Raw genomic sequence first — 22,557 nt, forward strand, 5'->3', positions numbered from 1 at the left:
CTGAATACAAAATAAAAACTTCATCAGTATTTTTAGGGTACCTATTTGTCTAATAAAAAATCACCAAGTTCAGATTCCGTTAACCAGATACTTATAGTAGATTTTATAGTAACAAGAAGTAAAAGAACTTAAGATGGAAGAAGTTGCTTCCTTACCTGACACCGATTAGGGAATATTTTTCAGATAAGAAGTCATTACTACGTACTTCTTATATTCATTAGGGATCGTCAGAAACGATTCCTACTTACTACCAAGCAGTTTTTGAGAACTAGCCAGATAAATCTAAATTAGCCTGTTAAATTGTAGATTTATTTCATTCTATTTTATATTATTTAATAAACGTAAAAGGAAGTTATTTATAAAGGCTCAGTATGTAGTTCTCGTTTTAGCGGTTCTATAAGTCAAGAGGTATGAATGGGAGTGAATCAAAAGAAGTCTGAAGGGATAGTAGCAAGTGGCGTGTTTTGGTCTTTGCCCACCCCGGCTGCTCCCATATGGAAAAGGAAAAAACTGTATGTAGGTACGTTACCAGGCATCATTATAAATGCAATAGGAATGACACCACTTAACGCCGTTACTATTTATTATGTTTATATTTTAGGGTAATTAAACAAAGCATTAAGGAGTTAAAATAAATAATTTTATTTGGTATGAACTAATTCACATTCATTTCGCTACATTATTATAAAATATCTTGTTTTCAATAAACAAATATTAAACTTAACTATTGTTACATCATAACAATAGAAACTCTGTATGTTGGTCATGAATGTTTGTAACAAATAAATAAATATCTTATGAACTATCCAAAAACAATGTTTGTTTTTCATTTGTATAGCGCCATCATCTAACAAAAATACTCTCTAGTACATTTAAAGGCACAGACGTATCACAGCTTGATGTTTAATGTTAATATAAGAACATTATTAAAATTTAAAACATTATTTACAATCGTCCCATAGAAAGAATACACGAAGACTTACACAATGCAAAAATTTACAGCATCAAAAAAATCTGTGCATGCAACACACACTGACTACTAGATGGCGCTAGTCGATGAGATTAATTCAGCTACCGGGCACTAGATGTCATTAAAATCCGAGCCTGGCGTCGCGAAACTGTCTGCCGGTGCTGAGGTCTTCGAGGCAGGGCACTTGGACGAGGTTAAAGTAGATGTGTCCCATGAGGTGTGAGGCGGAGGTGTTGGTGGCCTTGAGGCAGTCGAAGAGCATGTCGTCGCAGATGCAGTGCGACTTGCTGTAGAGCGAGTTGTTGGTGAGGTTGTAGCGCTGGGAGAAGGCGCGCACCTTGGTGGGGCACAGGTCGTGCGTGCGGCAGCAGCGGTCCAGCCGCCGGTCCGCGCCCAGGTCGTGGTAGTCTGCCGCTATGTCACCCGTGCCGCACCATTTTGTGCCTGAAACACGACAACAACGATGACTTATAATCACAGAAAATAAATGAACTGGAAATAAGTATTTTGAAGGAGTTTGTTATAAAAATATAATTTTTAATGTCCATTGGGAAGAATTTTAATGACCGAATGATCTTTGCACTAGAATCTAAGTACACCTACCAGGTATGATTCCCTGCAACAGCGTGAGCGGGCTGCCCCCCAGCAGGCCTGCATGTGCGCCGCCGGCGTCGAGCCGCGCGCGCGCCGCACCGCCTGTCTCTCTCCAGCCACTCGTCGCTCGCTCCGTGCCACCCTCGTCGAACACCTCTACACCCTCCACCTGGCAAATAACAAATAATGAAATTACAATTAAGTAAACTAGACTACTGAACGTTTCATGTATTGCAGCAAGTAAAAGAGCTGGGTTTGTTGTAGGCTGCTGGGTGTAAAAAAAGTTAATAGGTTGTTATCCTAATGAACAGTGTAAAATTATTACAATAATTTGGCGCATTTCTATATAAAACTAGCTGACCCGCGCAACTTCGCTTGCGTCACATAAGAGAGAATGGATAAAAATTCTCCCCGTTTTCGTAACATTTTTTATTGGTACTCTGCTCCTATTGGTCGTAGCGTGATGATATATACCCTATAGGCTTCCTCGATAAATGGGCTATCTAACACTGAAAGTTTTTTTCAATTCGGACCAGTAGTTCCTGAGATTAGCGCGTTCAAACAAACAAACAAACTCTTCAGCTTTATAATATTAGTATAGATGTGAATTGCAAAGTATCAAATTAGCTACTTGCTACTAGATGGCGTGACTAGAAGTCAAAAGAAGTACGTATAAAAAATGATGTCGTCGTTTTTCGATAATTTTATTGATTCAAATCAACAGTCATATATACCTACGTTGCCATCATTGATTAATTATATTTCCATGCAGAAATACCTCTATTCATAATTCATCGTTCAAAGTTCAAGAACCCCAGTGTTGCAATAACTCACAAGAAACGGTTAATAAGTTAGTTTTTATTGCGCTCAAGTACGTTGCTGAACTTTAGCTGTAAAGATCACGACGTAAATGAAGACTGTTTGACCATCAACCGTTTTGTGGTAAGAAGTAACCTTTCATGTCTTACAAACAACCTTTGAAATGAGGTTTGAAAAGACCATTGACATACAGGGAGAGAACTTTGCTACCATTAAGTAGGTACTAAACTACTAACACTTCAAAATCAAAATCAAATCATTTATTCATTTAGGTCAAATATTGACACTTATGATAGTCGTTACAATTACTGAATCTACCACTAGCTCGGAAAGGGGGTAGAGCCTTATGAGAAGAGCTAGCGAGAAACTCACGGCCACTCTTTTCAATCGCCAAAAGTTTTACAATGTGGTTGATACAATAATTGATCATGCGAGGAGCTGCCAACAATCAGCGATATAGACTAAACGTCAATTAAGTTAAATTAATATAGCTAGGTTATTTATTAGTCTCTGATCATACCGTATGTTGGGAGCACCTACTAGCATGTGATAATAAGAATATGGGCAGCAAGTGAGCACACTGGTTGTGAACATTATAAAAGAAAAAAAAGTGACAGTTTTATGAATAACATCAAATTGTACGTAACATCACCTATTTGCATCATTAATTGCCCATATTTTACAATATTAGACCTACTGCTACTGATTTTATACAATTTATAGCAAAGTTCCCTAATTTCAAAGAATCCTAATCAAGCGAGCGACTAATCCCAAGAGCTATTGTCGTTTAGATACTCATCAATTCTGTAATAAGCTTTCCTAACGAGATGTTCCTTAACAGCAACTTTGAATTTTGGCAGGGGTAAATCCATGATGTGCTTTGGAAGCTTGTTGAAGAAACGAATGCCGAGACCTACAAACGAATTGTGCACCTTGTGTAAACGATGATGGGGACCTACTAATTTGTGTCTGTTTCTAGTGTTATAATTGTGTCTATCGCTATTTGTTGCGAAAGTCCCTAAATTTTGTTTTATATACAACAAGTTTGCAAGCACATACTGTGATGACACCGTCAGTATCCCTATCTGCCCAAAAAGCTCTCTCAAGGAGTCTCGCGCTCCTAAACTATAAATTGCACGGATAGCTCTTTTTTGAAGGACAAAAATAACATCTATATCAGCAGCCTTACCCCACAGTAATATACCGTAAGACATGACGCTGTGAAAATAACTAAAGTAAACCAGTCTTGCCGCATCCACACCAGCAAACTGTCTTACTTTTCTGATTGCGTACGCGGCGGAGCTGAGTCTCCCCGAGAGATGCGCTATCTGAGTGCCCCATTGGAGCTTGCTATCCAGACTGATACCTAAAAAAGTTGCCGAATCTACCAAATCGATAGTTTGCCCATTTAAGACTATGTTAGTACCTGAATTCCTCGCGTTGGGCATAGTGAACCTAATGCACTTAGTTTTGTTAGAATTTGATAACAGATTATTACAAGTGAACCAGTTGTGGACCTGTTCAAGAATACTATTGATATCAATAAAACAAGACTTCGAACGATCTACTTTAAAAATGAGTGAAGTGTCATCTGCAAATAATATAATATCACATAAGTCCTGCACCTGAAAGGGGAGATCGTTTATATATACGAGAAAAAGAAACGGACCGAGTATCGAACCCTGAGGCACGCCGAGAGAAACAGCTGAACCTGAAGACCTTACACCATTGATATCTACTCGTTGAATCCTATTACTCAAATATGACGCAAGTAAATCGAGCGCTGTATCCCTAATTCCATAGTGGTTTAGTTTCCTAAGGAGCGTATTATGTTGGACACAGTCAAATGCTTTGGAGAGATCGCAGAACACCCCAATGGCGTCCTGGGATGTCTCCCAAGCATCATAGATATGCTTGACGAGCGAAATACCTGCATCGATTGTTGACCTACCCTTAGTGAAACCATACTGTTTACCATGAAATAGCTGATTCGAGTTAAAGTGACTTTCGAGCTGCTCTAAGATGACTTAAAGTAGAATGTCTATATTTCGGTTTCGGGACAAACATTCAATTAATTTTATACTCCATGTACTTTGGTTCTATAGTATAATTTACCAATTTTATAAAGCCGAAGCTGTTAGTTTAATGTGCTACTTTCAAAAACTATTTGTGGGGAAAGAACCATTAACCAATAGTGAGTTTCATTCATAGTCTTGTAGGCTACTGTTTAGCTATAATAACGTTGACCTACGTTACTTTGATTGCAACATGTTCTATTTCATAACCCTGATGTATCATTGATTTATGATGGATTGTGTCTGTATTCAAGGTCAACCTCTCAAATCTACGTGATGGTCATAACACTATATTCCTAATGCATCATTATAAATTAACGTACATGAACTTTTGCAGCAGCAAACTGCAGTGAAACTAATTAAAACTTTCTATAACAGATTATAAAATTTAATATGATTACTTTGCGTGTATGACAGCACAAGCGCAATCAGAATCGATGAAAAACGGTGATATATTTTTATATAGCAGCACGTATAGCAGCACGACACGGCTCGGTCAGTATTGTAATTGACAGATAATATCATTGACTGCCCACCGACACGTTTTTAGACACGGGTTAAGGACAAATCTGTGGTCGATAGTCTAATTGCAGTATAATTTCGAATGGCATAGCAGAATATGGTAAAAATTGTGGGTAGTTCCAACAGGTTTCCTTATTTCTGGTTAATTTTGTGATATGTGTTCTATTTGATCGTGGTATTAGCTCAAAACATTACGTGTATATCTTGGTCTCTGCCTATCCCTATGGGAAAAAGGCGTGTCTTTATAATGTATTATGTATGTATGCACACTGCATCATGAAATATGGACCATGTAGGAAGAAAACTTCCAGTAGTAGCTCTTATTCCAAATTGATTAAGCAGAATGCCGTAAATGGAAAAGCCGGAAAAGGACGCCTTGTATGACTGCACTCAGATCATATCGGTGATGGTCTTCAAAAAGGTGCCAAACGTAATCGGCGGTCCTGTAGGACAAATGTATAAAGATTCCTGTACTGCAAGAGCATTAAATTTTTGTTTACCTCCACGAAGAAAAGGCGCTTTATTATGTGCACACCTCCTTGCAAGAAAGTAAGTTTATTAATGTTTTTATGCAATTGACTCTTGAAATCGCAAGTATGAACTTTTAATGAACTCTGACACACAAAAACGTGTAACACATATTATCTGTGCCTTCTCATACATTTACAAGAACAATCTACTTTCAGATGTCACAGGTATAGACAATTACTTTCTTAGCCAACAAAGAGAGAGAGCTGCATTCTTCACATTTGTGTGAACTGAACTAGGCAGATCGCTATCGAACTATAGAACATTCTTGTAATCAAGACAATAACTATATAATTAATGACTTAGGTATTATACCTAGCATTCTTGAAGTATAGAATAATGAAAAAAATATGTCAGGCAGAAGAGAATTCAGTTTGAGAAAGCTAAAATCTTTATCGCGACTTTCTATGGTCGACATACCGACGTCTTAAACTATTTAAAAAATAAGATTATGTGGAGTTTGCAAGGGGCGCTAATCGGCTTTCATTAATTCTTTTTCAATTATTGATAATGTTAGGAAATTGCCACTCTGTGTGCGCATAAAATCGAATAAATGTTTTTAAGTACTTTATACCAGCTACTACTTATTATGAAAAGAAAGAAGCCTAATTCCTTTTACGTGTTGCAATTATGCAAATAATTATCCAGCCCTTTTTCTCTGTCATGATTTTACTCATCATTATTGAGGCATTAGGCTGTAATTTTTTGGGAAATCGTATTTAAAAGGTACCAAACACAAACTAATTTGGGACACGACATTTTAAATTCAACACGTGACCTTGTATTTAGTGCGTGTAAAAGCGAGCGACACCGCGGCACGCAGCGAGTGTCGAGTTCACAGAAGCACGTGTGTACAGAGAGGTGGTAGAAAATTGTGTATTGTTCGCCAGCCCGGCCCCGCGCCGCCATTGTTGCGATAGACGTGTGACATACAAGTGTTATATCTTCGACGGAATTACTATTTCCTGTGTATTATTAAGAAGACAAATTCTTCAGAAAATAGGTGCACTAGATCTGTACAGTGTACAGGCAAGAAAAGTATTTTTTATGTCATTTTGACAAGTGCATCGGACGTTTCGCTACGTAGAAACGTACAATGAAACCAAACTCATCTAAATAAAAGGATGGTGAAGAAGTTTAAGGGCTGATAGAAGCCATGAGGAATTTTTACTAAAAGTTTAGGCATACAATTTATTATTGCAAGCTAAATGTTCCTACAAGACATGGACTCTTATGACATTAATTCGTACCTATTCTCGGGCAATTTTAATTTGTTTCCCCAAAAAATTCAGGAAGTTCATTCTGCTCAAAGATGTAGCATCTTCAATCTTTTCACCTATGGGTATCATACTTATAAGCCCGAGAAAAGCCCGGTCAATCAATGAGCCTGTATGTATGACATTTAAAAAGAGCAAGCCGTGAGTTTCTTGCCGTTTCTTCTCACGAGCAACAGCTTTTCCGAAACGGTGGTAGATAAAAAATATCTTGATGATTTCAAATACTTGTTAAAGTTTATGAAATCTATACTAATCTATACTAATATTATAAAGCTGAAGAGTTTGTTTGTTTGTTTGATTGTTTGTTTGTTTGAACGCGCTAATCTCAGGAACTACTGGTCCGATTGGAAAAATTCTTTAAGTGTTAGATAGCCCCTTTATGGAGGAAGGCTATAGGCTATATATCTATGTTACAAAAACGGCGAGAATTTTGATGCATTCTCTCTTATGTGACGCAAGCAAAGTTGCGCGGGTCAGCTAGTAAAGAATATTTGACTTTGACTTTGTATAAAATGTATGGAGTGTTGGTGTTACCTGTTGACACTGGCCCATGAGCTTGACCATCTGCGGGAAGGTGACGCCCAGCGGCCGGTTGATCCTGCTCAACTGGCGCAGCAACCGCGCTGTGTCGTCCTCGTCACTGCAATAATAAAACAATAGGTTACTACATGATACTTTAAGGCTACATTTAAGGAATTGGTAGGATTGTTTATTGGGGGATTGTATTGAAAATAAATAATCTTTATTGTTACAAAAATGTGTTTGCCATTATTGTGTGGTCCCTGATTTCTAAACTAGCGTGGCGCGTTGGGCATGTATGAAAATAGTGGATGTAATTGCGTCTACTACCATTTTGGGCTAGAGTAATTAGTAAATTATACTCAAGAACTTCAAATAAGAATTTGGTCAGTTCTTCATTGGCGAAATTGTATGAAAAAAAATACATATTATTGATTTTACGACTTATGTAAGAAGTTAACTTTTTTTTATTAGCCCTTTATGTGCCCCACTGCTGGGCAAAGGCCTCCCCTCTTTCTTTCTTTTTAATTTAGCTAAGTTTTATTTTGACTGAGTAATATTATTATTAACAACGTTAGGGTTTTCTGGCTACCGCTATTTTTTCTATGTTATTTTCTAAATATTTCAGTCTTTACAAAGGTAAAACCAGACATATTCTGAAATCTGCATGTATATAATTACCGAGAAGACAAAAAACCGACTATTTGTACCTAAGTTTATAGTAATGACGACAAAATCATTAACTCATAATTTATCGCAAAATTACATGTCAATCGCAACAAACCCTAGAGGCATCAAACAAAATAGGAAGTAATCATGTAAACCGGGTAATTAAACCTCTTTCCTCTATCCTCGGACGTCCGCTCCTATTACATGGCACAATGAGGAACTGGTTCCACCAGCAGTGGTGAAAGTGAGGCGCTGGTCAATGCCCTCGCGTCACCCTGCTCCAGTCAGCTGATACACTTGAAACCAGTCAAGGTGACGAGTGTTTCTTACGTAAGATGATGGTTTTAAGGAAATAGGAGATTGGAGGACTATTTTTCTTTTTAACTAGTTTAGAATGTTTTGAAGTAGGTTTAGGCAGTTGTTTATATGTGGTAGATTTTTTACCAGCCTCTATAGAGACTTTTCGGTTTTATTATTCCCTTGCCCTGTCTGCGGGATCGCAATTAAATCTACTGGACGGATTTTCATGCAATTTTCACAAATAGGTAATAGTCCCTGACAAAGGTTTAAGTGTACAATTTGTAAAGGTTAACGCGGGAAAAGACGAAGAATTTATTTTAAATGTATATTTTGTTAAGCTGTACCCATTATACTTAATCGACTATGTTCATTTTACATAATAAGCTAGAAACCATCCATGTAACAGAATAAAATGTGTGCATCTTGCCTTTTCACCACTAAGCAGACTCTACCTTTTAAAAACTCATGAAATATTTAACCTAAATGTACAGCTAAATAATTTTATAACAGCCCTGAGAAAATACCTATACTAATATCTATTCTATAAGGCATCCAGTAAATAACCGCACACATTGCGATGTCAGGACATATCAGTTAAGGTTCCATTGTGAGCCACTCAGCGCACCATTGTGCTTCGTGCTAGACTGCATGAGCTGATCGCGGCGACATTGTAGCCGCTAGCCAGGCCGACTCGCAGCCGACGATCTTTCTAGATCTTATGTCATACATTAGATATGTGTTTTATTGAAGCAATAGAAGAATTATTGTCCTAGGATCTATAACAGTAAAATAAATGTAGTTTGAAACACCACGCTGACTGCTAGTAAACAATGAAAGGTTTTGCTTTAAAATGCGAATATCTAACCTGAAGAGGCGCTATCGAATATAACAATGAAGTGTAGACTCTTGTATTTAAATATAAAGAATCTTAGTTCGTCTTCCATAAGTAGGAAAGCACTCGAATGGGATAGAGTGCTTTACTGTTGAAATTTTGGGAATGAATCAATGATCTAACCTTAGAATTTGGCCCCTGACTTCTTAAAGTAGGCACATTTATGCCAAAAATATCCGTAAAAGTATTTAATCCAGTTAGAATGACACCAGGCGGAAATCTGCCCTCGTGTTACACCACGTGTATATGACACGTGAACAATTATTATTTATTTTTGTAACAAATTATTGGTAATAGGATTACTTCTTTTGGAGGTCTTTGACTCCTGCAGCTTAGCTTGTCTCTATAACAATGTTTCTGCGTCATCAATTATTATGTATGAGAACCTTAAGACTGGGGTTTCTCCCACAAGAAAATTCAACCAGAAAGTAGAGAACGTAAAGATGACGAAAAAAATGATATAATTACGTCTTTAGTTACAAAAATAATTTCGTTTGAAGGTGAAACACTATAAAAAGTGTTTAAAGCAGACACATCGAGTAAACCATCACAGCTCGTCTATAATATAATTATTTAGTAACTCTTAATTTGAACCGTTAATTAACGTTTGTATAAACAAAATACTGAAAATACACTTTATCAGCACCAAAACGCGGTTTCCCAAGTGTGTGACGACACAAGTCACTTCTACACTGCAATGGCTTCAATAACCACGTAACATTCACCCAGAGAGGTGCAGTTTATTGAATTAACATCATTCACCCGGTTTACCCCCCCCCTCCCTCCTCCCCTCTATCGCGCCGTTACACAATGTCTCCTCCATCGATAACCTACTCAGATGTCTGAAAGGAAGCTAGCGGCAGAGGTATTTTTGCTGAAAAATAAACGTGCTTTTTCCGGTATAGTTTGTCAATTTGCAAGATAAGTCGGTTTACCACGTGGCTCGAAGTGTAGTGGCAGATCTGAAGGCACGCGAAGTTGTGGATTACGATATCAATGATAAGGCGTAGTGGAAAAAGGGTAAAGCATTGCTGACCCCAGTCCCACCATATTATGGGATATGGGACGTTTGCGAATAGCCAGGAAGAGAGAGAGAGAGAGAGAGAGAGAGAGAGAGAGAGAGAGATTATCCTTAAGTGTAATGGATGGACTGACAGTTTTACTACATAAGGTTTCTTAGGTAGGCTGATAAAAAGAAAATATTGAAGTGCTTTTAAGTAGAGATCAAGTTCACGAGCATTATAGTTTATGCAGGGTTTTCTTCTATGCCAAGTTTTTTTTTTGTGTAAGCGTTTTTTCTTGCTAATATCAGGAGATATATCATGTCCTACAGTATTTTTTAAGCAATCCTCAGGTGTAAGGTAGACCTGAGGGTTTTTTTTTAAGTTAGTTTGTTTGCCAGGGTAGTAAAGGTAACAGCAATTATTATATAACAATGGAACTGCACGATATATCCGATGCGTTCCGCATGGATGCGCACGCGCATGCCACCGTCTACAACCGGTATGTTCGTGCGATCCCCGCCTCTACGCACTTCCGAACACATTTCTTTTATAGAGTTAATTGGTTTAATTTCCTATGATAAGAAGAAGGAAATACAAAAAAATATTGCTATTATGTCATTAGCTTGCTCCTTTCACCAGAATCCCTTTTTGAAGATGGAAAGTTGTGCAGCTAAAAATACATATTTTATTTCTGTAGCAGCGGAAGATAGGTAATTATTAGCAATACAAATAAACTATCTCTAAGGTTAACTATAGCAAAATGAAGTCCCGACAATCTTACAGAAACATAGCAACTAACTTCGATATTGTATCCTTTGCCAACAAGTGATAAATGTGCTGTTTACTTTTTACTGCGGTCTACTGACTGCACTTTATTTTTCAGATGTGTAAATATCGAGTTTTCCTACATAATTATTATTACTGGACTCAAGGCCTAACACCTCGCCCTCGTTTGGGAGGAGACCCATGCCATGCAGTGGGACAATAATGCTAAAAAAAAGTTACCTAGCTAATGTAATAATCCTGTCATAGCAAGAGCTGGACCTACGTACAATGTAACTTCTCTAGAAAAAAAGATGGCTCCAACCGTCTGACAGTCGCGCCGTGAAAATGCGCACGCGCCGCTTTCTACGTCTCGTTAGTTTTCACCTCGGCCGAGTGGCGGCGCCTGTTCCAGGGTGAGCCTGAACACTATGGTTAACGGAAAATTATTGTTTGTGCTAATAAAATATACAGGTAATATACCGTGAAATTGGAAAATGGTTGAGTTGTTTATTATATTTTATTACTGTAATGGTAGGTTTTTACTTAGGTATACGATTTCTATTTAAGTTGGATTTTCTTATAAAGATTTCTAAATAATAACAAGGTTTGGTAAATGCATCATAAAAGCATACTTGCAGTGAAAAGGGTAATAATTTCCAGATAATGAAACACCTCAGTTAAATACAGGTGACCGCATAATGAATGTGATATATGTTTGTATGTACGTGGTATGCTACACGCCCTACACGGTCTCCTAGCAGCAGAAGAAATAAACGTTTAAGAAACAATATAGACACCTAAAATTCCGTAACAGGCTTTTCTTAATTTCCTTGCTTATTAAAAACTATTTACAAATCGCACTTCCTAAGGTCAATGTCAAAAGTAAATGACTCTTGCCAAAGAGCGGGTGAGTGCCGGCGACATAATGGATGTTTCCACGTTGCCGCAACATCCGCCAGCTGAAGCAACATGGTCGCCACGCGTCGCTGCGCAACATTCATTAGTGCAGGCTTAATTATGAGGGAAGCTAATGTCGCCGTTGGCAGGAACTATCGGCTGTCGATTGATAGACCTTAGCATAGCATAGCTACCTTTAGCGCAATTCTCTACGGTCGGTACTTTCGAATAGTCCCTATGGAGTCTGCTAGAGGCGCTGATCAGATTTTCGTACAAAAATTATCGATTGTCGTAGTCGATAGTGGTACAGAATTGAGCTAGTTATAGGCCCATAAATAATCTTACCGTGGCAAGTGGCTGTCGGTACCTATACTCATGGTATAATAAGAATTTGAATCAGAAGAAATCATGACATTGTTAACTTTGCAAGAAAATATTGCCATTGATTACAAACAGGCACCTAAATCATTTCAGTAACCAATTTCTATGAAGACTATGCTTAAAATCTGAACCTTGTTAATCTAAAAGAGCTAAAGAGGATAAAAAGGTGCTGTAAGTGTCAAAACTATTGCACACTGTCTAATTTTCGATTATTAAATTACTTTGAAGTAAATAGACAAAAGATTTTTTTAGTTTCATTGATAAAAATGCTTTAAAAAATGAGACCTACTTACGCTGACCGTACACAGATAAAAAAATAATTAAATAAACTCAAACACCTTGCATTCATAAACGCCAGGATAATTATCTCCCATCAAGCGCATGTCGCTAAACTATAATGATTTTGATAGTGCAATCTAATAACATATAATTTGTATGCGAGCTCAGTGGACGGAGCCGTGGACTGACCTGTCAGTAGGCATATCCTTGAGCCACTTGTGACATTACTGTTTCATAACTTAGCGAGATGAGACTGTGGTTTGGGTTAGCAATAGCTAAATATTGAGTAAGGTTATTTGTTACGGTGCTATTTTATTGTACCCATATCCAGTTATAATAAAATCTTCTGGAATTTTTTGAAGACCAAATAAGGGCAGATGTAGAATTTTGTGCTATACAAAGCAGAGGCAACGTAAGCCACATTATTCCACCCGAAGCCGATGTTAGTTGGCCGAAACGTAAAGAAATTAAAAGTGATGCATCTTATTGTTTTAAAAGTTTAGCATTATAGTCAAAAATTTACAGAGACAGTAGAATCTAACAGTTACAAATAGATTACATTTTAAAGAAACTCTTTAGTAAAAAAAAAAGGAGTTAAACTTGAGTTTCTGTTAATAAGTATAGTTGCTAATGATATTTAATCTTAGCATATCCATTCCACGGAAAGATTTTTAAACCAGCTCTCGAGATTAAAAAAAAAGATTGTAGCCAGTTGTGTTTGGGATTTCCCAAATGTAATCTTTCGATATAAACTGAACCTCACTTGTCTTATTTGAGATGTCATTTGGAGATCCGGCTGTGATTCATCATTATGTGAAGCAATGGGCTTTAATCAATTGCTTTGCGGTCGTAATGCAAAGAATATTTAGGACTATAATATTATAACGAGACGCTGCCACCATAGTGTAAGGAAAAGTATGTGAGTGTATACGTTTCTCTAAGTGATTGTTGCTTACGGCATCCTTAATCAGATTTTCAGTCAGTGAAAGTCAAAAATTGTCTGAAGTGTAATATGTCTAAGAAATTATTCTAGGCTTTGTTTTATAAAAAAAAATTGTTATTTAGAAGGATTCGTAAATTACCTTGCTTTACATAACTTAAAGGAAATATTGTTAAAGATTTGAAAGCTACAAAAGAGATGAGTCTGAGTCCGACTGCACATTTTTTTTTACCCATGCCTGTCCAACTGCTTGGCAAGGGTCTCCTCTCGGATTAAGGGACGGGTAGGACCTTGAATACAAAAAGAGTTAGACTAAAATAGTAAATATCGTTACAAACTACAGAACGTTATTTTTATAGTTCAAATATCACCAAAATAGACCTATCATACGACAAAATGGCCATGTCATTCATAGTGAAAACTTTCCTCAATAAATAACAAACATGTTTGGTATTTCGGCGCTCACGTGCCGGCGAGCCGCGGTGGACATTCGCGCGGCAATTTGTCCGTCTCGTTGCGTCGCGTAGTAAGGAACCAACCGTATAAGGAACTGGGTTATGCACGTGATGGACGTTTTATATCATAGTTAGACTGATAAATAAATGAAAATATACTTACTTTAGTTAAAAATAATATTAGTCAACTGATTTGTTTAAAATCTGGCACGTAGATAGATTATGTATTGACAAATGAGGTTAATTTTCAATTAAAGAAAATAAATGTGTGTAAGTATGTTTGTTACTACTTCCCACAGAAACTATTTAACAGATTTTCACGAAGCTTAGTACACAAATAGTTTAGAACCTAGATTAACACATAGGATACTTTTTACCCCGGGAAGCAGTTAAAGGTGTGTTTATTTACGGAAAAACTAGTTTAACCGTCTTTAAAAATAAGGTTTTAACGGGTATATTTTTTAATGTTTAGTAAATTACTTACCTATTAAAATACTTTCAAAACGTGTTTATGGAAAACATTTATAACGAGTAATGAGAGGCTATTAAGATTTCCGCAATAAACTCTGATTAGTTTGAGACGAAAGCGTGTTCGATTGCTTATATACGTATTATGGTTATTTCAATTAACTAACTCTCGGATAGTTGTTCGACTATGTTCGAAAAAGATAAAACGTATAAAATAACTGACCTGAACAACACGAGACTTCTTTACATTGGTTCAGTGCATTTACTTTTTTTTATTCAGTGATTTTCAAATATGTGAATCGCGCACGCGTTCCTATTGCAGCAGCGAAGTGGCAAAATCAAAAAGGGAGGCTATTTTTATGATCCTGGATAGTCCACTCCATGCCCCATTGATATCGATTAAGCTGTTAAGCTATACAAGCCTAACAAACCGATAGATAGAAAAACAAAGGTAGATACGAACATATCACTCTCTCTTTCTCTTTGTAGATCGTTTAGTGAAATTTTTTTTAGTTATTCTTCGCTAGTTAGTACTTAATTTTAACTTATTTCTGACTAAGGTACCAGCAAATTTCCTGTATGTATTCAATAAGCGTACAATAGTAGGTACCAAGTAAATAAATCAACTTGATCAATTAGTATTATAGTCTCTAAGAACACCAGAAGTAGCTGTCTAGAATTGTTAATGCTTTATAATGTAAATAACACTGTTTATGGCACATAAAAAGTACATTACCTGTGAACATAAGCAGTATTATAGAATATGCTATTAGAAGTAGTCTAGATACGGCAATGAATCATTTGGAAAATACGTTGTTCTTTGTGTTTGACCTTTTAGTCTATTCCGTTCTTATTATTAATATTGTCTACCGGGTGCTATTTTATTGAATTTAGTTCCGTGTACGATTAAGTTTATTTCTCTTTGTTAAAAATCTCGAAAATAATTGTTCTTGTTTGAATCTTGTATCACGATTCAAGCTTTAAGAAGATCAGAACCAATCATTAAAATCTTTCTTTTAACTTAGAACTGTCTCACTGCTGGGCAAGGCTTTCCAGCTGAATTGAGGGAGAGCTCGTGCCTTGAGTCCACCAAGGTGGTCAGGTGCGGGTAAAAGACTCTGCATGTCCTCAATAAAAACTTGGAACCAAACAAAAAAACAGCCCACTGAATTTAATTTCTGTGACTAGTTAATATGAGTTCATAAACTTTAGTTATCTTTGAATCTATAATATCATTTTTTTAAATTCTTACGTATAAAGTTACCTTATGCATGGCATCTTTGATTTAAGCAGCTAGTTTTACCGACAAAGATCGGTGGAAGCTAGTCTTTTACTACTTTACCGGAGCCATTATATTGTACCATACACGGAAATCATTTTTTTCCTACCTAACACTTCAGTATTAAGTTATTTACTATTGCGTGTGGCAATTCGCTAATGATACCTTCGCTTGGTGCCTTATTTGTCAATTTATGATAAAACGCATTCTGAAGACTTCTATCGATGGCAATACTATTTTAGATTTTACGTAGTATTGGCGCTTGACTTAACCTGACACAGTACAAACATGCGTATGCGGAGACTAAAGAATACCAGGCTTTATATCCCCATAGACTCACGACTACCAATTTTGATTTAGCATGTCGTCAGCAGTGAAATTCTGGTAATAATGACAGAAACACAAAATAAACCATATATCTTTAACTCTCTCAAAAAAAAATCATCATCATTCGCAGCCAAATATGAAAAATCGCAAAAAGCAGTATAAAAACTGTCCGTATAAAAACTGTCCAATAGCCCGATTCTCTATAGTCGATACTTGAGTATCGAAAGTTTGACATTAAAAATTTACTGCCAAAATAGTTACTACGACACCCGATAGAGGCCGCCGGATGTCGGTAGTTGATAGTGTTAGAGAATTAAGCTACAGATCTAAATCTTTTTAAGAAACATTCGTGGCAAAATTCTTCATGATTCATTTAGACTTTATACATAACGCGGTCCAAGCTACGCGGCAATTGTCCAATGATTCAATCACGGCGGTCCCCCCTCGGGCCGCGCCCCGCACCCCCGCCTCTCGCCCCCTGGCCTCAGCTCAGACTGGCTCAGCCTAGGCCGCACTTGACTCTTCTAGAATGGACTAGGAATCTCACCTACAAATTTAACGCATTCATTCAGGAAGAGGGGAAAAGTAGTACGGTCGTAAATATGAATGTAAATATTGCGATTTTCAGGTCAAAGTTTACTGTTTACTGCTGTTTTAGTTATGCGAATAGAGCTAGCTAAACGCGCATTCTATAAGGTAGGTAGGTACATTACTTATTTTCATAAATTAAGTCAAATACAAGAATATGTCTCATGCAAAAAACCAAGCAGGTACGTAATTAAAAGTTATGAGGCAGGCACAGATGCGTAGGCAAGAACCTCGTGATAAGTAAATTTAGATAGTTTAAAATACATTTTAAACTAAAACGATTGAGAAATGTAAGGAGTACGAAGGTATGCCCATCAGCTTTCTTTTTATTCTAGTATATAGTAGTAGTAGGAAAAGACCCCCGTACAAAGACATACGACAAAACATTTATCATAATAATAGCACATGAACATGACAGTGGAGCATTATTGCTGTTTCCTAGCTCCGCATTCTGAGCTATTTATGATGCCATCATAATTCTGCATTACCTCGCAGTTAGATCCTGAGACTAGTAGGTCAGGTGCAAGAGACATCACGATTTTTCACCTAAATGTTTGGAATTTGGGTAGTTATTAAGACCTAGCAGATCCGCGCTGGTTTGGTCATGAAAAATTAAGAAAAAATGAAGGGTCTGATATTTAAAAAAGAAAGGCATATTACTGATCCTAGTTCTTAATATATCTCCATGCCAAATTTCATTAAAATAAGATCAGCGTTTAAGACAGTCAGCGGTTAAAGTGTAATCTACCTTCATGTAAAATCGTCGTTCAGCTCCGACAGGGTAAAGACTGAAAGCCACACTTTCGCATTTAGCATGGAAGTAAAGATAGTGGGGATTTTGGGCAGAAAATCTTAGGAAAAATAACGTTGTTCTATGGTAATCGAACCCTAGTGTACTATAGTATCATCAAGGCGTTTAGTATTTAGTGAGTGTACGAGGGGCTTCTCGTGTTGTCTCATCGCTTGAATGATGAATAACATGTTACGAGTGTATTCCTTATCTAAGAATAGAGACAAGATCCAGTGGGTGTTGTGTAATCGATGATAGCCTGTCTGGAACAATAATATACGTAGTGATCCTGTCTGATGCCCGTGAGGTCCTAGATTTGACATTTTCGTCATTCTTTTGTTGTTGCAAGCACGGAGTCAATTGATCTAGTGAGATTAGAATTTCATATCCTGAAAAATTATTGTTTGGCCTAACTTGAATCGAAGATTAATGAATTTAGAGATAAAATAGCATATGGGATTACTTTTGACTTATAGAAATATCGTCGAATTTCCGGACGTCTTTTCCTTTGATTAAACGAAATGGCAAAGTCAGTTCTCTGATGAACACGTGACTAGATATTTTTGGGTATTCTGGCCTTCTGGTTATAAGAATTTTTGCATCAACTTCTGCAATTGAATCATACAGATAATTAGTTCAAGTCTTCTATAATAACTTACTTCTTAAGGGTATTTAAAATTTCGTGAACAATAAAGTTACAGTCATTCGTAGTACAAACGTGAGCAGTACAATAATAATATGATCGCGATTGAAATCAATCGAACATAGAACAATTTGTCACTGAGGCCATTAATATCAAGTGTATGTACCAAGTCGTTTGGAGGTTCTTGAACCTTATACTGTCGTAGTGATTTCAATATTTGCCAGTACATATTCAGTGCTTCAGTACTGCTGTAGTATATCCCCATATCTATATCCATAGCAGTATATCTCCATATCTATCTTAAAATAAAGGGTATGAGTAGTAAACTACGATAAATATGGGTCACGAATGAGCTGATTTATTTTAGCACTACGCACCTGACCTTGTTTATTTTCTAAATAAATAACAAACGTATACTGCATTATCACGATTCTTGTTTAGGATCGGGAACTAATTAGGACAACATTTTGTATAAAATATACAAAACTGTGACCTTCTATACTCTGTGATGACTCTAAACCTAGTTACAACCTTTTTTATCAGTTAAGATAACTATAACCTTATTTATAAATTATAATTCATCTTTAACCTGCTCCAAAAGCCTCCAAGCGGTTTTGAACGCCTTTGCGTAGCTTCACGACAAAAAGTGCGCCCATAGCCAGTTGCGCTCACCGGTCGGTGAACGATCTGTGAGTTAAGCAACCCTTGGCGCGGTCACTCTATAGATGGGTGACCGCATAGTGGTATTTGAACTTGGCGTCTCCGTGCTTCGGAGGGCACGTAAAAAGTCGGTCCCGGCTGTTGTCTACTAAGATAACAGTCGTTAAGCCATGTCAAAGGCCTTCGGGCGGCTTGAACAACTTTGACACGAGGTTGACCACTAACCATACGATAAGAAGTAAGAAGACGACAAAAAGTCCAGTGAAAATGTTCTAACACCATGACAGACATACACGTGGAAAGAAAGCGTCCTGCCTCTCATTAGCAAGCACTCGGTAATAGATGCACCACATTCAGAGAACAATTCACACCTGTGTGATACAGATACAGAGATAACTTTGTAAGACAAATGTGTGTCAGTTGAGAACATTTAGAAATACACACGATTATGATCTTATTTATTTATACGCAATTTATACGGCTTTAATAACTGTAGAAGTTATTATTAAAGCCTTTGCGTGGTTTTTTGAACTGAGTTAAAATTATAATGTTCTCCATTTAACAAAATGTTAAGTTTGAAAAGCTGTGTAATTTTTGTAGAACGAATCCTCTGGATTGAGTTCTATATCTAGGTTGGATATCCAGGATAAAGTGAAATGGAGGAGTAAGTTTAGGAAGGCTGACACTATTACACTACAGAAGAGAGAGAGAGAGAGGGAGAGAGATATAATGAATTCTGTTGATACATAAGTAACTTAAATGTTCATCCATTTTCCCTAGGGATAGAGGTAAACTATCTGCAAGAAAAAAACATGAATACCCATAGTTTTGCTTAAAAGAGTAATAAAAATACGAAAATCCAAAAACTTGCCTACATGATGTTAGTAGAAGCATTATTTAAAAACCAGTTTCTAAAATTTTCACAATATTGCAAAATGTCTACCAATTTTCTAGTTTCGCAAGTAATAAACGTAAACAAACACAAATTAACCAAGTCACCGTTAAAAAACAAATGACAGTTCACATTAAGTAAGTAGGTAGTTAAAATATTACTACAACGCTACTATCGTCTCATTTGTCATCCAAGTGTAATTTGTGTACAAAAATAAATATCAGTGACAATATCTAACATACGAACAACATAAAAAAGCTAATGATACAAGAAAATCGTCGACTTCTAAAACTTATTGCGCATTCCTTAAGTTAAGTTCTTACTTATTTTCGACTAAGACCTAAACTCACTCTCACGTAACAAATTTTGTGGAAATAGCACGGATATGGCTAAAGACATTGGCCAAACATAAGCTACTTTTTCTTTCAAAAAGCAACCTCTAAACAACTGAAACACTGGATTTATACATTTACACTGTCACACGGGACATCTAGAGACTTAATAAATGTGTAGTGCATAAGTACAGGTCTAAATAAAATTGACCAAAAATATTACAAGTATGCATTCCTAGAAACGTTAGCTAAACTCTAGTCAGTTTAGCGAGCGTGTTAGCGTGTCTGCTATCCACCTGTATGGAAATGGCGTGATACATCAATTGCGTGGCAACGGCCGGTCGGGTCCATTGTGTCATTGTGTGCTCGTCAGTCACCCAACACCTCCACAATGTCCCGGCTCGATGGAGGGGATCCATCGCGTATCGACGGCCATTCCGAAATATACAGACACGACAGCTTGACATACATCCGTTTGCAATATTCTGTCCAAGATTGCAGATAGATTCGTGCCTTAGATTAATAAGTCGAACAAATGTTGGTAAAGATTTCTATAATTGTTTATATTCTGAAAGAGATAGGTAGTAAAATGAGATAGAAAACGTTATGGCGACTGGTATAACCTGAATGAAATGATTAAGAAAATTAAAGTAACTATGGTAAATAACATCAATCGTGATTATCCAGGTATACAATTGAATTTAATAATAAAAACGTTGAATACGAAGCAATTTATATAAAAGACTGTATTATTTAATGCCATCGTTAAATACTTACCCTCTTATTCATAAAAATATATGAAGTTACGAAAGGCTTATAAAGTGTTTTGTTTCTTTCACTCGTTAGCGAAATGAAAAAGAGAAAACATATAATATTATAGTAGCTTTTTAACTAAAATAGGTTTATAGTGTGTTTATGAATAAGAGGGCAAGCCTATATTTTCTTAAAACTTTGGATAATTTACTTTAAGTTAGGTAACTAAACAAAATATTGGGTACCTCATTAAAAAAAATTGAGCGTCGCACTAAACGTCCGTGTTTAATTAAAAAGCAGTAAAGCATAGTTCTACAGAATACAAATGACAAAGTAAAAGTTGATGAAATAATTTTATTCGGTAGCAGTCCGTCATCTACATACAATACTTTGAAAACCTTTCCCTTCCTACTTTAAAATACATACTTTCTACCGGTTTTAAGAAGTCTACAAATTATCACATAGAATTTATTCACATCAAGAAGACTTTCTTATGTAGAAGAAGTAATCTTTAAACATTTTTTAACCAAATACTGTCCCACTGCCGGTCTAGGATCTCCTCCAGGAATGCCCTGATTCCTGGAGGAGATGTTGGCCGATGGAGAAGGATGTTAGGCCTCAAGTCCACCAAAACGGGTTAGGGGTGTACTTTACCTTTTTAAAACTTTAAGCTAAAAGATTGATAGAGAAAAGCTTAGATATCGAGAAAGGTAGCAAATTTTTGGCAAGTTCTAAGAAATTGTTTTAAATAGGTAGGGAATTGCTGCTGCTTTTCATTGCTCTTTAATTTTTATTACCAAAATGCTTCACACTAAGCTTAACCGGTAATAGAGAGTCTACTAACATTATAGTCAGATGTACTAAATCTAATCTAACAATCAAATCTGTAACTTTTTACCACAACGAACTACTAAACAATATAAGTTCGATAGCATTTATTCACGCCACGAGTAGAAAGTAATTAAGAACATATGTTACTTAATCATGTAAATGTGATGAAACGTAAAGAGAAAGTGTTATGTCGACCCCTCCTACGTAAACTATGGTAACCCACAAAAAAATCAATTTTTCCTTTTTTACGGAAATGCATATAAAATTAGTTAAAGAATGTATAAAAAAAAAATTGTAACGAATTTCCATAAAGAAGTCTATTTTCTCAGTCGTATAATATGGCAAGTTCTGAACGTCCACGATGTAAAATATTGCGAGAGTCGATGCGACCGTTTACGACGGGTGCGCGGGGAAGCCGTGCGGTCGCGAGCGCATTGTAAGTATCAGTAACCGTTGTTTACGCCGGACGAAGCGACTTGCGCGGTTTATTTGCTGAGTTTTACGAAAAATTGTTTGTACGTATTTATAATACTTTTATAATGACGGATAGATATAAAGTGTACAGGTAAGAAAATTTCGTCTATGTCAGACATTATATTTAATTTAGCCGTCAACTGATTTAATGTTAGCGGTGAAACAGAAGATAAACCAGGTAAATATTAGCTATGGGTATTAAATTATTACTCATTTACTTCAGTAATTACTTTTTTATAAATATTTAAATACTTAAAACGTAAAGAAGTCGAAGCTGTGTGTGCTATATTACTTGCTCATATCTCCGACGTATTTTATGGTTAGTGATACATACCATAATGTACTTCGGTAATCACATTTTTTCATGTAATGTATGTGATAGTTGTCATATTTTCCATTGGACCAAATAAGGAAACCTTATGTTGTACAATCACTTGCTATACTTTACACCGTAAATTACACCAAAATAAATATTGTATCTAATACTTACCACAATTCACAGTGGATAGATAATTAAAATACGATATATTACGTTTCTAAATATTATTGATTTATTCATATTATATTGATTTTTGTTGGTATTATTATATTTCAGATTCTCCTTTGCCCCCCGGAGCAGATTTAGAAGAAATAA

At 36.4% G+C, this 22,557-nt stretch overlaps 1 protein-coding gene across 1 annotated transcript in view; it reads right to left on the reverse strand.

Moving 5' to 3' along the window:
- Positions 1 to 618: 618 nt before the first annotated feature.
- The window catches only part of LOC142977664 (uncharacterized), a 39,388-nt gene continuing 17,449 nt past the window's right edge, over positions 619 to 22,557 (reverse strand). The window contains exons 2-4 of the mRNA XM_076121731.1: positions 7,320 to 7,425; positions 1,574 to 1,733; positions 619 to 1,414 (exon numbers count right to left, since the gene is read on the reverse strand). Of these exons, the coding sequence (XP_075977846.1) occupies positions 1,092 to 1,414; positions 1,574 to 1,733; positions 7,320 to 7,425 (589 nt within the window). The 3' untranslated portion in view covers positions 619 to 1,091. The remainder of the gene's footprint in view (positions 1,415 to 1,573; positions 1,734 to 7,319; positions 7,426 to 22,557) is intronic.

Source organism: Anticarsia gemmatalis, chromosome 13, assembly GCF_050436995.1.
Source record: "Anticarsia gemmatalis isolate Benzon Research Colony breed Stoneville strain chromosome 13, ilAntGemm2 primary, whole genome shotgun sequence".
Classification (NCBI taxonomy): domain Eukaryota; kingdom Metazoa; phylum Arthropoda; class Insecta; order Lepidoptera; family Erebidae; genus Anticarsia; species Anticarsia gemmatalis.